Genomic DNA, 17,784 nt, shown 5'->3' on the forward strand with positions numbered 1-17,784 from the left:
CCCTTCCCTTCCCTTCCCTTCCCTTCCCTTCCCTTCCCTTCCCTTCCCTCCCCTCCCCTCCCTTCCCCTCCCCTCCCCTCTCTTCTCCTGCTCCCCTTCCCTTCTTCACCCTTTCCCCTCCCCTCCCCTCCCTTCTCTTCTCCATTCCTATGCTATTAAAATCCTCCTTCTGACATAAGTACTATGGCTCCCTTTTTAAGTCTCTCCCACTCTTCCTTGCTCTGCTCCTGGAAATTCTCTACTGCTACCTTTTCAATGGTGTCTCCTTTCCTCCCTTGAATTAAACATGAATTCTTCCCTTCATTTTTACTTGTTTGCCTCCTTAAGTCTTGTTCCCTTCTAGGACTTAGAGATATCATTAAGCCTCAACACAGGTTCCCCATTTTAAACTGCAATTTGGCTTGACCATAATGCAAGTTTGACAATTTGTCTCAGTTGTCAGAAAATGGCATATTAGGCTACCAAATTCTCACTAATCTTGACAAATTCTGCCAATGCATGGGCAAATGGTCTGAAATCCCCTGTGTTCATTCTCTTGCCCTTCTTTTTGTACCTCATGCCATACTCACCAGGTTTTCCTGGCAAAGGTCAAATCTACTCCAAAGCTGATTAGAACTTAGAGATTCCGCCAGGTGTGGTGGTGCACACCTTTAATCCCAGCACTTGGGAGGCAGAGGCAGGTGAATTTCTGAGTTCGAGGCCAGCCTGGTCTACAGAGTGAGTTCCAGGACAGCCAGGGCTACACAGAGAAACCCTGTCTTGAAAAACCAAAAAAAAAAAAAAAAAGGAACTTAGAGATTCCAATCCTTCTCCTTTTGATTCTTTTTTTTTTTTTTTCCCATTTTTTATTAGGTATTTAGCTCATTTACATTTCCAATGCTATACCAAAAGTCCCCCTTACCCACCCACCCCCACTCCCCTACCCACCCACTCCCCCCCTTTGGCCCTGGCGTTCCCCTGTACCGGGGCACACAAAGTCTGCGTGTCCAATGGTCCTCTCTTTCCAGTGATGGCCGACTAGGCCATCTTTTGATACATATGCAGCTAGAGTCAAGAGCTCAGGGGTACTGGTTAGTTCATAATGTTGTTCCACCTATAGGGTTGAAGATCCCTTTAGCTCCTTGGGTACTTTCTCTAGCTCCTCCATTGGGAGCCCTGTGATCCATCCATTAGCTGACTGTGAGCATCCACTTCTGTGTTTGCTAGGCCCCGGCATAGTCTCACAAGAGACAGCTACATCTGGGTCCTTTCGATAAAATCTTGCTAGTATATGCAATGGTGTCAGCGTTTGGATGCTGATTATGGGGTGGATCCCTGGATATGGCAGTCTCTACATGGTCCATCCTTTCATCTCAGCTCCAAACTTTGTTTCTGTAACTCCTTCCATGGGTGTTTTGTTCCCACTTCTAAGGAGGGGCATAGTGTCCACACTTCAGTCTTCATTTTTCTTGAGTTTCATGTGTTTAGGAAATTGTATCTTATATCTTGGGTATCCTAGGTTTTGGGCTAGTATCCACTTATCAGTGAGTACATATTGTGTGAGTTCCTTTGTGATTGTGTTACCTCACTCAGGATGATGCTCTCCAGGTCCATCCATTTGGCTAGGAATTTCATAAATTCATTCTTTTTAATAGCTGAGTAGTACTCCATTGTGTAGATGTACCACATTTTCTGTATCCATTCCTCTGTTGAGGGGCATCTGGGTTCTTTCCAGCTTCTGGCTATTATAAATAAGGCTGCTATGAACATAGTGGAGCATGTGTCCTTCTTACCAGTTGAGGCTTCTTCTGGATATATGCCCAGGAGAGGTATTGCTGGATCCTCCGGTAGTACTATGTCCAATTTTCTGAGGAACCGCCAGACTGATTTCCAGAGTGGTTGTACAAGCCTGCAATCCCACCAACAATGGAGGAGTGTTCCTCTTTCTCCACATCCTCGCCAGCATCTGCTGTCACCTGAATTTTTGATCTTAGCCATTCTCACTGGTGTGAGGTGGAATCTCAGGGTTGTTTTGATTTGCATTTCCCTGATGATTAAGGATGTTGAACATTTTTTCAGGTGCTTCTCTGCCATTCGGTATTCCTCAGGTGAGAATTCTTTGTTCAGTTCTGAGCCCCATTTTTTAAGGGGGTTATTTGATTTTCTGAGGTCCACCTTCTTGAGTTCTTTATATATGTTGGATATTAGTCCCCTATCTGATTTAGGATAGGTAAAGATCCTTTCCCAGTCTGTTGGTGGTCTTTTTGTCTTATAGACAGTGTCTTTTGCCTTGCAGAAACTTTGGAGTTTCATTAGGTCCCATTTGTCAATTCTCGATCTTACAGCACAAGCCATTGCTGTTCTGTTCAGGAATTTTTCCCCTGTGCCCATATCTTCAAGGCTTTTCCCCACTTTCTCCTCTATAAGTTTCAGTGTCTCTGGTTTTATGTGAAGTTCCTTGATCCACTTAGATTTGACCTTAGTACAAGGAGATAAGTATGGATCGATTCGCATTCTTCTACATGATAACAACCAGTTGTGCCAGCACCAATTGTTGAAAATGCTGTCTTTCTTCCACTGGATGGTTTTGGCTCCCTTGTCGAAGATCAAGTGACCATAGGTGTGTGGGTTCATTTCTGGGTCTTCAATTCTATTCCATTGGTCCACTTGTCTGTCTCTATACCAGTACCATGCAGTTTTTATCACAATTGCTCTGTAGTAAAGCTTTAGGTCAGGCATGGTGATTCCACCAGAGGTTCTTTTATCCTTGAGAAGAGTTTTTGCTATCCTCGGTTTTTTGTTATTCCAGATGAATTTGCAAATTGCTCCTTCTAATTCGTTGAAGAATTGAGTTGGAATTTTAATGGGGATTGCATTGAATCTGTAGATTGCTTTTGGCAAGATAGCCATTTTTACAATGTTGGTCCTGCCAATCCATGAGCATGGGAGATCTTTCCATCTTCTGAGATCTTCTTTAATTTCTTTCTTCAGGGACTTGAAGTTTTTATCATACAGATCTTTCACTTCCTTCGTTAGAGTCACGCCGAGATATTTTATATTATTTGTGGCTATTGAGAAGGGTGTTGTTTCCCTAATTTCTTTCTCAGCCTGTTTATTCTTTGTGTAGAGAAAGGCCATTGACTTGTTTGAGTTAATTTTATATCCAGCTACTTCACCGAAGCTGTTTATCAGGTTTAGGAGTTCTCTGTTGGAATTTTTAGGGTCACTTATATATACTATCATATCATCTGCAAAAAGTGATATTTTGACTTCCTCTTTTCCAATTTGTATCCCCTTGATCTCCTTTTGTTGTCGAATTGCTCTGGCTAATACTTCAAGTACTATGTTGAAAAGGTAGGGAGAAAGTGGGCAGCCTTGTCTAGTCCCTGATTTTAGTGGGATTGCTTCCAGCTTCTCTCCATTTACTTTGATGTTGGCTACTGGTTTGCTGTAGATTGCTTTTATCATGTTTAGGTATTGGCCTTGAATTCCTGATCTTTCCAGAACTTTTATCATGAATGGGTGTTGGATCTTGTCAAATGCTTTTTCTGCATCTAACGAGATGATCATGTGGTTTTTGTCTTTGAGTTTGTTTATATAATGGATTACATTGATGGATTTTCGTATATTAAACCATCCCTGCATCCCTGGAATAAAACCTACTTGGTCAGGATGGATGATTGCTTTAATGTGTTCTTGGATTCGGTTAGCGAGAATTTTATTAAGAATTTTTGCATCGATGTTCATAAGAGAAATTGGTCTGAAGTTCTCTATCTTTGTTGGATCTTTCTGTGGTTTAGGTATCAGAGTAATAGTGGCTTCATAAAATGAGTTGGGTAGAATACCTTCTACTTCTATCTTGTGAAAAAGTTTGTGCAGAACTGGAGTTAGATCTTCTTTGAAGGTCTGATAGAACTCTGCACTAAACCCGTCTGGTCCTGGGCTTTTTTTGGCTGGGAGACTATTAATAACTGCTTCTATTTCTTTAGGGGATATGGGACTGTTTAGAAGGTCAACTTGATCCTGATTCAACTTTGGTACCTGGTATCTGTCCAGAAATTTGTCCATTTCGTCCAGGTTTTCCAGTTTTGTTGAGTATAGCCTTTTGTAGAAGGATCTGATGGTGTTTTGGATTTCTTCAGGATCTGTTGTTATGTCTCCCTTTTCATTTCTGATTTTGTTAATTAGGATTTTGTCCCTGTGCCCTTTAGTGAGTCTAGCTAAGGGTTTATCTATCTTGTTGATTTTCTCAAAGAACCAACTCCTCGTTTGGTTAATTCTTTGAATAGTTCTTCTTGTTTCCACTTGGTTGATTTCACCCCTGAGTTTGATTATTTCCTGCCGTCTACTCCTCTTGGGTGAATTTGCTTCCTTTTTTTCTAGAGCTTTTAGATGTGTTGTCAAGCTGCTAGTATGTGCTCTCTCCCGTTTTTTCTTGAAGGCACTCATAGCTATGAGTTTCCCTCTTAGAAATGCTTTCATTGTGTCCCAAAGGTTTGGGTACGTTGTGGCTTCATTTTCATTAAACTCTAAAAAGTCTTTAATTTCTTTCTTTATTCCTTCCTTGACCAAGGTATCATTGAGAAGAGTGTTGTTCAGTTTCCATGTGAATGTTGGCTTTCTGTTATTTATTTTGTTATTGAAGATCAGCCTTAGTGCATGGTGATCTGATAGGATACATGGGACAATTTCAATATTTTTGAATCTGTTGAGGCCTGATTTGTGACCTATTATGTGGTCAATTTTGGAGAAGGTACCATGAGGTGCTGAGAAGAAGGTATATCCTTTTGTTTTAGGGTAAAATGTTCTGTAGATATCTGTCAGATCCATTTGTTTCATCACTTCTGTTAGTTTCAGTGTGTCCCTGTTTAGTTTCTGTTTCCATGATCTGTCCATTGGTGAAAGTGGTGTGTTGAAGTCTCCCACTATTATTGTGTGAGGCGCAATGTGTGCTTTGAGCTTTACTAAAGTTTCTTTAGTGAATGTGGCTGCTCTTGTATTTGGAGCATAGATATTCAGAATTGAGAGTTCCTCTTGGAGGATTTTACCTTTGATGAGAATGAAGTGTCCCTCCTTGTCTTTTTTGATGACTTTGGGTTGGAAGTCAATCTTATCAGATATTAGGATGGCTACTCCTGCTTGTTTCTTCATACCATTTGCTTGGAAAATTGTTTTCCAGCCTTTCATTCTGAGGTAGTGTCTATCTTTTTCTCTGAGATGAGTTTCCTGTAAGCAGCAAAATGTTGGGTCTTGTTTGTGTAGCCAGTTTGTTAGTCTATGTCTTTTTATTGGCGAGTTGAGACCATTGATGTTAAGAGATATTAAGGAAAAGTAATTGTTGCTTCCTGTTATTTTAGTTGTTAAAGGTGGCATTCTGTTCTTGTGGCTGTCTTCTTTTAGGTTTGTTGAGGGATTACCTTCTTGTTTTTTCTAGGGCGTTGTTCTCGTTCTTGTATTGGTTTTTTTCTGTTATTATCCTTTGAAGGGCTGGATTCGTGGAGAGATAATGCGTGAATTTGGTTTTGTCGTGGAATACTTTGGTTTCTCCCTCTATGATAATTGAGAGTTTGGCTGGGTATAGTAGCCTGGGCTGCAGTTTGTGTTCTCTTAGTGTCTGTATAACATCTGTCCAGGCTCTTCTGGCTTTCATAGTCTCTGGTGAAAAATCTGGTGTAATTCTGATAGGCTTGCCTTTATATGTTACTTGACCTTTTTCCCTTACTGCTTTTAGTATTCTATCTTTATTTAGTGCATTTGATGTTCTGATTATTATGTGTCGGGAGGAATTTCTTTTCTGGTCCAGTCTATTTGGAGTTCTGTAGGCTTCTTGTATGTTCATATGCATCTCATTCTTTAGATTTGGGAAGTTTTCTTCAATAATTTTGTTGAAGATGTTTGCTGGACCTTTGAGTTGAAAATCTTCATTCTCATCCACTCCTATTATCCGTACGTTTGGTCTTCTTATTGTGTCCTGGATTTCCTGGATATTTTGAGTTAGGATCTTTTTGCATTTTCCATTTTCTTTGATTGTTGTGCCGATGTTCTCTATGGAATCTTCTGCACCTGAGATTCTCTCTTCCATCTCTTGTATTCTGTTGCTGATGCTCAAATCTATGGTTCCAGATTTCTTTCCTAGGGTTTCTATCTCTAGTGTTGCCTCGCTTTGAGTTTTCTTTATTGTGTCTACTTCCCTTTTTAGGTCTAGTATGGTTTTGTTCATTTCCATCACCTGTTTGTATGTTTTTTCCTCTTTTTCTGTAAGGACTTCTACCTGTTTGATTGTGTTTTCCTGTTTTTCTTTAAGGACTTGTAACTCTTTAGCAGTGTTCTCCTGTATTTCTTTAAGTGATTTATTAAAGTCCTTCTTGATGTCCTCTACCATCATCATGAGATATGCTTTTAAATCTAGGTCTAGGTTCTCAGGTGTGTTGGGGTTCCCTGGACTGGGCGAAGTGGGTGTGCTGGGTTCTGGTGATGGTGAGTGGTCTTGGTTCCTGTTAGTAAGATTCCTCCGTTTACCTTTCGCCATCTGGTAATCTCTGGAGTTAGTAGTTATAGTTGACTCTGTTTAGAGATTGTTCTTCTGGTGATTCTGTTACCGTCTATCAGCAGACCTGGGAGACAGATTCTCTCCTCTGAGTTTCAGTGCTCAGAGCACTCTCTGCTGGCAAGCTCTCTTACAGGGAAGGTGCGCAGATATCTTGTATTTGGACCTCCTCCTGGCCGAAGAAGAAGGCCCAAAACAGGACCTTTCTCAGACACTGTGTTGCTTTGGCAGTTCCCAGGTGGTACAGACTCTCACCTAAGCAGACTAAATTTCTAAGTTCCTTGGAGTCCCGGGACCAAGATGGCGACCGCTGCTGCTGTGGCTTAGGCCGCCTCCCCTGCCGGGTGGGCACCTGTCCTCCGGTCCGGAAGGTGGCCGGCTGTCCCCGGCCCACACAGGGTGCTGCCTCAGCGCCTCTGTGCTTCTGCCTGTTCCAGAAGCTGTCAGGTTCTCTGGCGCACCCTCTCACCTGTTCAGACTAATTTCCTAAGTTCGGCGGGTCTCGGACCAAGATGGCGACCGCTGCTGCTGTGGCTTAGGCCGCCTCCCCAGCCGGACGGGCACCTGTCCTCCGGTCCGGACGGTGGCTGGCTGTCCCCGGCCCACAAAGGGTGCTGCCTCAGTGCCTCTGTGCTTCCGCCTGTTCCAGAAGCTGTCAGGTTCTCTGGCGCACCCTCTCACCTGTTCAGACTAATTCCCTAAGTTCGGCGGGTCCCGGACCAAGATGGCGACCTCTGCTGCTGTGGCTTAGGTCGCCTCCCCAGCCGGGCGGGCACCTGTCCTCTGGTCCGGAAGGTGGCCGGCTGTCCCCGGCCCACACAGGGTGCTGCCTCAGCGCCTCTGTGCTTCTGCCTGTTTCAGAAGCTGTCAGGTTCTCTGGCGCACCCTCTCACCTGTTCAGACTAATTTCCTAAGTTCGGCGGGTCCCGGACCAAGATGGCGACCGCTGCTGCTGTGGCTTAGGCCGCCTCCCCAGCCGGGTGGGCACCTGTCCTCTGGTCCGGAAGGTGGCCGGCTGTCCCCGGCCCACACAGGGTGCTGCCTCAGCGCCTCTGTGCTTCTGCCTGTTCCAGAAGCTGTCAGGTTCTCTGGCGCACCCTCTCACCTGTTCAGACTAATTTCCTAAGTTCGGCGGGTCCCGGACCAAGATGGCGACCGCTGCTGCTGTGGCTTAGGCCGCCTCCCCAGCCGGGTGGGCACCTGTCCTCTGGTCCGGAAGGTGGCCGGCTGTCCCCGGCCCACACAGGGTGCTGCCTCAGCGCCTCTGTGCTTCCGCCTGTTCCAGAAGCTGTCAGGTTCTCTGGCGCACCCTCTCACCTGTTCAGACTAATTTCCTAAGTTCGGCGGGTCCCGGACCAAGATGGCGACCGCTGCTGCTGTGGCTTAGGTCGCCTCCCCAGCCGGGCGGGCACCTGTCCTCTGGTCCGCCCTTTTGATTCTTATATAGAGGATATGGCCCCCTCCACCAGCACCTCCTCAGCCTAACCTACCTGCACCTCCTCAGCCTCAAGCTCACAGGTGTCCTCCCAGCCTGCTTCACCTCCTTATTCTGATTTAGCCTCATCTTTTCTTATCTCATCACCTCCAACAGTTCACATCTGACCTCTATGTTATTTTCTCTACTCTCACCCCTGAAAAAAACAAAAGAGTTGGTCTGGGCAGCTGTCCAAACCCATATGGATGATGTCTACCACATGGATACTTTCTATTCCATGGAAGCTGTGACAGTTCTCTGGGCAGATCCCCACTGGAGTTACCAGGTTGGTTCTGAGACTTAGTAGCCTGCTAGGGCATAATAATAAAATGGTTATTTGCCTTCTGGCTGGCTTCTAAAAGGATTCCTGCAAGGTTGCTAATTCCAATAAACTTAGGGAGGTCACCCAGTGGACAGATGAAAATCCTGCTGAGTTCCTCAACCAACTCATAGAGGCTCTCTAGTACACAAAAGTAGATCCTAATTCTCAAGAGGACATGCTTGTCCTTAACTCCCTCTTCCTCTTCCAGTAAGTCTTTGATATTAGGGAAAAAAAAAGCCTTAAGGGACTAGATGATGGCCCTCACATCCTCAGAGAGATCTGCTGAATACAGCATTTTAAAAGGTGTTTAATGGAAAGGAGGAACAAGAAAAGATAGACAAATAACAGCTTCTGGCAACAGCCCTCAAGCCACCTCTAAAGATGGGGAACCAATGGACTCCATCTGGAGCTTGCTTCAAGTGTGGCAATGTCAACCACTTGGCAAAGAACTACATTTCAGCTGCCGGGAGCATGTTCAAATTGTGGGACGACAGGACACTGGAAGATGGACTGCACCACTCAGCATCAACAAGGTAGGTTAATTCCCCAAATTCTTTGTCTACAGGAAAACCTCTCAGATTTTCTGGAAGACTGATAAGACTTCCCTGGGAAGTCTACCCCCAACAAAACTATCAAAATTAGCATGAAGGAGCCTGGAGTGACTGTGCAGTTACTTGGTCTATACCTCTGGCTAACTCTGATAAAACTTACTCTTCTCAGATCTCTGTGATTGGTGTTGCCAGCTGGCCCAACCAGCTCAGGGCTAGAGGTCCTTTCCTCTCTTCCCTCTGAGGCTACCCAATTGCTCACTCTTTCCTCATTATACCTCATTTCCCAACCCTGTTATTGAGTAGGGATATCATGGTTAAACTACACTTTTCCTTTTCTTTTCATCTAACTTCTTCTGGAATTTCCCCTCTTCTTCTAGCCTTTGAAGAGTCTCTCTGGCTAACACTAATACCTCATCTTATCCTTTTCCAGACTTTCCAGCTGACAGAAAAGTATGAGGCACCCCCTTTCTTTCAGTAGTTTCTCATCATCTTCCCTCCATTAAGATCCTACTCCAGGATTCTACTTCCTACCCTGTCACTTTCAATGCCCTATCTCTTTAAAACATATATGAGGCTTAAAACATACCACCATGCCTTCTTAATAAGGGTATTGTCAAGTCTACTACTCACTTGACCTATAACGCTCTTCTCTTGCCTGTCCTAAAGCAACAGAGTACATTATGATGATTACTATTGCCTAGTCAAGATCATTCATGAAGCAGACTTTCCTATACACTCCGTGGTGCCTAATCGTTACTCAGGGGTAGGGGTGCTCAAGCTTTGCATACTACATAGCATATTGCTTCTCGTGTATTACAGACTTAATGAGACCTCACAACTCTACAAGACCAATTAATCAGCCTAGTGATGAAAATGAAACAAAACAATCTCCTAAACCCTCACTATTACTTCCTTGTTATTAGACTTCAATTCACCAAATAACTTTTCTTACTTAAAGTGTGCGTGTATGTGTGTGTGTGTGTGCATTCATGCATGCACACATGAGGGCACATGTTTGTTTGTATGCCAATGTCCAAGGATGTATGGGTGCAAATGGAGGCCCATGGTCAACTCAGAGTCATTTCTTAGGAGCTATTTATCTTGCTTTTTTTGTTCTTACATTTATTTAAGATTTATTTATTTATTTAATGTAAATGAGTGCTCTATGTACATGTAAATCTCTACATGTCAGATAGGGGATCAGATTACATTATAGATGGTTGTGAGGTTCCCACCATGACAGGACTTCTGGAAGAACAGCCAGTGCTCTTAACCACTGAGCCATCTCTTCAGCCTCTTTGTCCAAACATTTATTAACAACTGATAAACAAGTAAAACCAACTTGTTTTTAAAGAAAAGGTATCTCTCTTTTACCTGTAACTTGCCAACTGGGTTAGGCTGGCTAGCCTGTGAGTCTCAATGGTTTGTCTTTGCTGTCTCTATTTCCCCTGAATTAATTTGTTGTTGTTGTTTTGACATAGGTTCTGGGGTCAAACTCAGGTTTAAATACTTAGACCACAAGTACTCTATGTGCTGAGCCATTTTTCTAGCTTTCTTTTTAGCTATGTGAATGTTGATTTACATATTGAGATTTGCTGTATATATACACAGATGTGTTTCATAGTGTAGGAATGTGTGTGTGTGTGTGTGTGTATGATGAGTGTCTGTGTATGAAGTTTGAAGGTTTTAATAATACTCTAGAAAAGATTTTTGCTTCTCTGTGGCTTCTCCATCTCCATCTGGAAAACAATTAACACACCATCATACATAATGCATGCTGAGGCATTAACATTCTGGACCCAGTGGGATATTTAAACACTGAGAATTCATAATTGTCCTATAGGAGATCCACAAGATGTGGGTTTAGAGATACAGATGTTCAATGGGAAAATCTTCCAGTGTGCTAGGAATAAACTCCCTTGTGGGACTGTCCTGAAAGGCACAGTACCCGCTGTTTTCATCTGTGGAATCTTCTGGTGTGTGTGTGTATGGTGGATAATGGTGACCACTTTAACTTTCTGCTCAAAATTTTCTCACTGCAGCAAGTACTTATAGTATAAAATCAGAATTATCAACATTTTCCTTTACTGTCCTAGATTTCAAGGATGCTTCCTTTACCATTCCTTTTATACCCAGGTTAACATGACTACTTTGCCTTCATCTGGGAGGACCCTGACATGGGATAGTGTCTCAGCTTACATGGACTGTCCTGAGATAACCCCCATTTCTTCAGCCAGGCTCTTGCCATTGACCTTTTTCTTGACCTGTCTCCCAGATCCTTAATCCAATTATGTAATGACCTTCTACTATGCAGCCCCTTGCTCTCACTGTTACAGCAACATCCTTCTCAACTTCTTCACTTCCTAGGGAAACAAAGGATGCAGAGTCTCCCCTTCCAGAGCCAAAGTTTCTATCCTTCAGGTCAAATATCTATGATTTTTTTAATTACCCAACAACTACAAACTCACTCTTGATGGCAGACAGTATTTGTAGTCCTCTAACCTCCAAATAAAAGATTCTCTCTTTAATTGGCCTGGTAGGATACCTCAGAATCTTGTTTCCCAACTTTGCTTTTCTTGTTCACCCCCTTGATGAAGCAGATAAGGGCCACTTAACTGACTCTCTAGATCCTACTAAGTCTGCTTTCTCTTGTTTCTGAAAGGTACTTCTTCTTCTTCTTCTTCTTCTTCTTTTTTTTTTTTTTTTGTTTGTTTTAAGACTGGTTTGTATTTTTTTAAAATATTTTTTTATTAGGTATTTTTCTCATTTACATTTCCAATGCTATCCCAAAAGTCTCCCATACCCCCCCCCACTCCCCTACCCACTCTCTCCCCCTTTTTGGCCCTGGCGTTCTCGTTCTCCTGTACTGGGGCATATAAAGTTTGCAAGTCCAATGGGCCTCTCTTTCCAGTGATGGCCGACTAGGCCATCTTTTGATACATATGCAGCTAAAGTCAAGAAAGGTACTTCTAAAGGTCTCTGTCTCTCCCTGACTTTGACCAACCCTTTATCTTCTGTATTTCTGAAAAATGAAGAATGGCTTCAGGATTTTTGGGACAAATGAAAGGACCCACCTTTGCCCTCGTTTATATTTCCAGACATTTAGATACAACAGATATAGGGGAATGGCAACCTTGCCAACAGACAGTAGCAGCAGTCTCCCTATTGGCAAAGGAGGCCTCTAAACTCACATCTGTCCTCCTACCACACCAGCACAAGGGGCTCCTATCACGCACAAGTGTAGGCGTAATGTTTTATAAGCAGTGTAAATTTTACCCTTGAGTTATTCAGATGCCGATTTCTCTGCCTTCATATCTTAATTCAAGCAGGGCACCACATTGTAATTCTTATTCCAAGAACTTCCAGTCTCAAGTGTAAACAGATTTTACCATTTATTCTCTGCCTTGTCAATAAATGCTGATCTCCCAATAACTGGGCAGAATAGAGAATAGGGCAGAACATCCACCAGCAGAGGCGAGAGGAAGGAGGGAGATGGGGAGACTCAGATCAGTGGCAGGATGGAGGAATTGGAGCCATGAAGAAGGTCTGAAGAGCCATGTCAATAATATGCAAGTATCATGGGATGGGGCTAGGAGATAACTAGATTAGCATAGGAGGTAAAGGTAGATCATTTAACTGTTCAGCTATTGACATGCAGTTTTGAATAAATCTTATTTTTTCTGTGTGGTTATTAGGGAATAGCATAAGGCAAAGAAATACAGCTGCCCTTTTAATTTATCATATATATGTGTGTTTGTGTGTGTGAGTATGTGTGTGTATGTATATATATATATATATATATATATATATATATATATACATATATATATATATATATATATTAAGGATAATTGATTTATACACAAGACTCTCTCATACTTTGTTCCCTTCTAAGTTCTAACTTTTTCATATTACTCTCCTAGAAAATCCTGATATCTTAGTTGATTCCTGCCTTCATCTTATCCCATCCACACTCCTTTCCAAGACTACTACCCTCACTCATTCTTGCCTAGAATAACTTGAAACTCTCACCTATAAAACCCCACAACTTTGTCCTGATTATTCTTGATTCCTAGATGGAAGCTCATCTCTCACTTTTATTGGCTCCAGCCAAAAAGGGTTATGCCATAGTCTTTTCTGACAGGTTGTAGAGACTGTCTTTTTACTGCCATGCATTACTTCTCAGAAGAGAAAGCTCATAACCCTCATTAGAGCCCTTATTTTAATGAGATAAAACCATCAACATATACCATATTCTAAATATGCAACTCCACATCCCATACTACCATGTTTCCATTTGACAGGAGAAGTGCTTCCTTACCACCAAGGATACATCCATTATCAATGGGTCTCTAGTCCTAAAGCTGCTAGAAGCCTCATATTTTCCAAAGTAGGTGGGTGTTGTGAACGTTAGGTTACCAGGCCCCTTTCAATGATATAGTTTTGGGAAATGCTTCTACTGAAGAGTCTGCTAAAGAGGCCAGGTATCATCCCTATCCTCCTTCCTCTTGGCTCCTCCAAGCCTAACTCCCTACCTACTCTGAGTCCCAATGGCAAGCCATCTCTTCTCAGTCTTTCTGCCCTCCTTAAGGCTGTCATTCAGGGGTGCTCCACCTATTAGCATTCCTTCTAGGCTCTGCCCAGCAGTTACCTGGCAACAGCCAGGTAGACCTGGCTTGGTATAAAAGGGGCTGAGCTTCATGCTGTTATTGAGCATTGATTTGCTTATTGCTCTCATGGTTACCACACCCCTCATAATCTATAAATGGTATAAAAACTCTAAGGGGGTTTCCAACCCCTCAATGGGCAGTATCATTGGCACTTACAATATTAGTGATTGATCTTTTCCAAGCATTGTTGCTGGAATAGATTAATCATTCAACCAAAACCCTTAAAAGGATTGAGATGTAAATTGTTAGTAAAGTTAGGTTAAGTTGTTTTTGTTAGTGGCTTTGATGTGGAAGATCTTGAGGAACAACTTAAAGCTCAGAAAGGCACATTTTTTGATAGTTGAGTGAGGGGCTCATTGAGGTCAGGGAACAAGAACAGTGGAAGCCTGGCTATTGTAAACTGACTTGCCTGCCTTTCTTACTAAAGCTGGGTTGGTGATCAAGGGGATGATTAATTTCTTGTACCCATTTTTGCCCTTAGCTTCCTGATACGATTTAATAATAATAATAATAATAAAAAACTTGGTAAGTTGTAAAAAATAAATCTGTTTTTTTTCCTTCCCAGCACTTGCTCCCTGAATGATGATTACTCTGAGACTAATTATTAATGAATGCCTTGGCTACAAGCTTTGGCTCATTCCCCGACTAACTGATAACTTATTTAACCTATTTAAACTATTCTATGTCTACCACATGGTTAGTTACCTGTCCTCAGCTTCATGTGTCCAAGTCCAGGGCTAATCCTCTTTTTTTAGCATATTTTATTTTATTTTTTTAATTGGGTATTTATTTCATTTACATTTCCAATGCTATCCCAAAAGTCCCCCACATGCTCCCCCACCCACCCACTCCCACTTCTTGGCCCTGGCGTTCCCCTGTACTGAGGCATATAAAGTTTGCACGACCAATGGGCCTCTCTTTCCACTAATGGCCGACTTCTGATTCATATGCAGCTAGAATCAAGAGCTCCGAGGTACTGGTTAGTTCATAATGTTGTTCCACCTATAGGGTTGCAGATCCCTTTAGCTCCTTGGGTACTTTCTCTAGCTCCTCCATTGGGGGCCCTGTCATCCATCCACTTCTGGGCTAATCCTCTTTATTTTATCTTTATTTTATCCCAAGTTTATGTCCATCTCCTCAGTGTTCCTGGGCAAATCACTAACCTTATTCTAACCTTAGTTCAGCTACATGGCTGGTTTACATCTGTCTCCTCAGCATTCCAGCTCAAATCTCTCCTTTTATTCTATCCCGAGTTCATCTATGTGGCTGGTTACCTCTGCTCAGTTTCCATCCTTCTGACCTCCTCTATGTTCCTGGATGAATCTTTGCACCTCTCTGCCAGTGTCCCTATTTCTTGCCTCAGCTCATTGGCCACAGGCTTTTTTATTGACAGGTGATGCTTATAAGAGATTCTCTCTACAGTGAGTAGATGTGCAACCTGAAGATTTAAAGTAGAAATGACTGATTGGCAAATATAAAAAAAATGATTAATCCTTTCTTTGTAACTTCAAAATGCAGCCTGCCAGTAAAAGAACTGGAAAAGAAGAATAACTTGCTTGCTTACACTTTGTTAACCTATAACAAGTTGCTTTCATATGAATGCATGTGGATCCTTGGGGACAAATTGTTTTTTACCTGTAATATTTAAAATGTTTAATTATGTAAGACTGTTGGAGTACATGCTGTTTTTTACCTGTATTCATTGTGATCATTCAAAAGGAAAAATAGAATATAACCACACTGTAATTTTTATATTGCTTGAAAGATTTTGTTGGGGGATATAAGCTGTAGGGGAAAAATAAAGAGAACTTGAGCATGTTCCAACAATAAGATCTCTCTCTCTCTCTCTCTCTCTCTCTGTGTGTGTGTGTGTGTGTGTGTGTGTGTGTGTGTGTGTGTGTGTGTGATATTCTTCCTTTTTTGCTGGCCCCAGAGAATTAAGTTTTGCTCCCTAAGAGAAAAAGTCTGCTGTGTGAGAAAAAGCCACTGATCCCACCCAGCTTCAGTGCCTGGCCTGCTAGAACTAAACTCCAGCATTGATGCCTCCCAATACTAGGATTAAAGGTGTGTAGCACCATGTCTGGCAAATCTGACAGCTAATTAGGATATTTTTCCTGCTTATTTTGATCTTCATTGTACTCATCTGCTTGCTTTTATTTATACTTGGTTTATCTTTTTATATTTTTTTCTTTTGGCATTTGAGAGACTTATAACCTATCCTGTTACTGATTAGTTATTATGGAAAATACAACAAAATTTAAACTATCAACATTTAATATTATACTTTACTTCCAAGATAATACTAGAATTTTAGAATTCTTTATTCTATTTCCCTCAATTATGACTTTTATATGCTTGGCTCAGAGAGTGGCACTATTAGAAGGTGTGGCTCTGTTGGGATTTTTCGAGACAGGGTTTCTCTGTATAGCCCTGGCTGTCCTGGAACTCACTTTGTAGACCAGGCTGGCCTGGAACTCAGAAATCTGCCTGCCTCTGCCTCCCAAGTGCTGGGATTGAAGGCGTGCGCCACCACGTCCGGCCAATTATGACATTTATGCTGTTGTCATAATATGTTCTAAATAAATCATCAAACTGTCATTATAAGTTGTTTATCTCAGATGGTTGTCATAGTAATGGAAAGCTGACATACCCCACCATGGTTAATTCTTTGTTTAAAAATATTACAAAAAAATTACAAAATACCAAAGATGATGTAAACTATTGCTACTCATATTATTTATGGCATACTAAGACTTGTATTATGCTTATAGTTGGTATACTTTGTTGAATTAGCTAGAAAATCCAAGTTAAGATGGGCCACTATAGTTAAAGTTAGTAAGGTTTGGAAGTCTAGCATTGCTAGTGAGAATAAGAGCATCATTAAACAGTTGTCCAAAGAAGAAAGAAAGAAAGAAAGAAAGAAAGAAAGAAAGAAAGAAAGAAAGAAAGAAAAGAAAAGAAAAGAAAAAAAAGACCTAAATTGCAACCCTCTGTATTTAATTTTTTGGCAATCATTCTGTATGACTTTCAATATGAGAAACAATTCTTGGCTGTACTTTTTTTTATCCCTTGAAATTTTACTCCCCTGTTGGGGGTCACTGTGTTCTCTCATAAAGTTGTTCACAGTGTCCTGTTAATGTAGGTACTTAATAAATTGTGTCCTGAGAGGGTGATCACAAATCAATCTGGTTCTATCTCTAAATGTCAAGATCAAAGACAGGTGTTATGTCTTTTGTTCATTTATTTAAGGCAGGGTCTCAGTCTTTAAACTCAACATGACCTATGGCTGTGTGAAAGGGTTACAGGCTTGAGTCACCATAAACACTGTGCCTCTCTTATGAGAACATACCTTTACCTTGCCATTGTATAAAATTTGAGTCCAGTGATGGCCATCTTGACTGCTGGAAATAAGGAACTCTTTCACAAACATGCTGGTAAAGAGAGATTTCACTCCCTGGGTTATTATTCCAGTGACTTTCATTGTCTTTTGTAAGTCCACTTGCAACCATTGTTTTGGATCATTCACCTGAGGAAGATATTTGAATAAAATCTCCTTTGTCATTATTTGCTCTGAGAAATCCACAACTGTCTTTGTAACCATACTACAGCACTTATCACTGTACATAAGGGTTTGTCTGCCTCCTTTATTTGACTAAGAATTCCAAGGGCCAAATTTTTCATAATTCTTATTTTAATCTCCTTAGGTCACTCACTTAATAGGTTCCTAGTAAGTGCTGAATGAATTTTAGGAACCATAACTACTAGAACATAAAGTTTGGCAACGTAGTAGCCAAACTACTTCATTCAAAATAATAACACTTTTAAAACTGAACTTAAAATTTTATATTATATTTACTTACTTGTCCAAGTATATGTGTGTGTGTGTGTGTGTGTGTGTGTGTGTGCATATACACACATGTTCATGGCCATGGAACCTGTATGGAGGTCTGAGGACAACTTAAAGGAGTTGGCTCTTTCTTTCCCCTATGTGGATCCCAAGAATTGAACTTATGTCACCTCATCTGGTTTGGGATCAAGCATCTTGATCTGCTGAACCATTTTACCAGCTTTGGATTGGACTTTAGTTACCATAATTATTTCACAGAAATTACTCTAGTACTGGGTACAGAGATTATTCTTCTAGGCAGTTCATTAAGGATCATTTCTTCTTCCATTGAATGCTATACAAAATCATATGGCACATCAAAGGAATGCCCATGGGCATTATTGATCCCTATAAA

General features: G+C 41.6%; 1 protein-coding gene across 7 annotated transcripts in view; it reads right to left on the minus strand.

Annotated features, from left to right (window-relative positions):
* Nucleotides 1-17,784, minus strand: part of F8 (coagulation factor VIII) — a 212,395-nt gene that overhangs the window by 23,128 nt on the left and 171,483 nt on the right. For 5 of the 7 annotated variants that reach the window (XM_006527790.4, XM_006527792.4, XM_006527791.4 and 2 more), the window contains one exon: nt 16,893-17,069. In XM_006527790.4, the coding sequence (XP_006527853.1) occupies nt 16,893-17,069 (177 nt within the window). The remainder of the gene's footprint in view (nt 1-16,892; nt 17,070-17,784) is intronic. The other 2 variants (XM_006527789.4, NM_001161374.1) reach the window with 1 other exon arrangement.

This window comes from Mus musculus, chromosome X (genome assembly GCF_000001635.26).
Source record: "Mus musculus strain C57BL/6J chromosome X, GRCm38.p6 C57BL/6J".
Taxonomy (NCBI): Eukaryota; Metazoa; Chordata; class Mammalia; order Rodentia; family Muridae; genus Mus; species Mus musculus.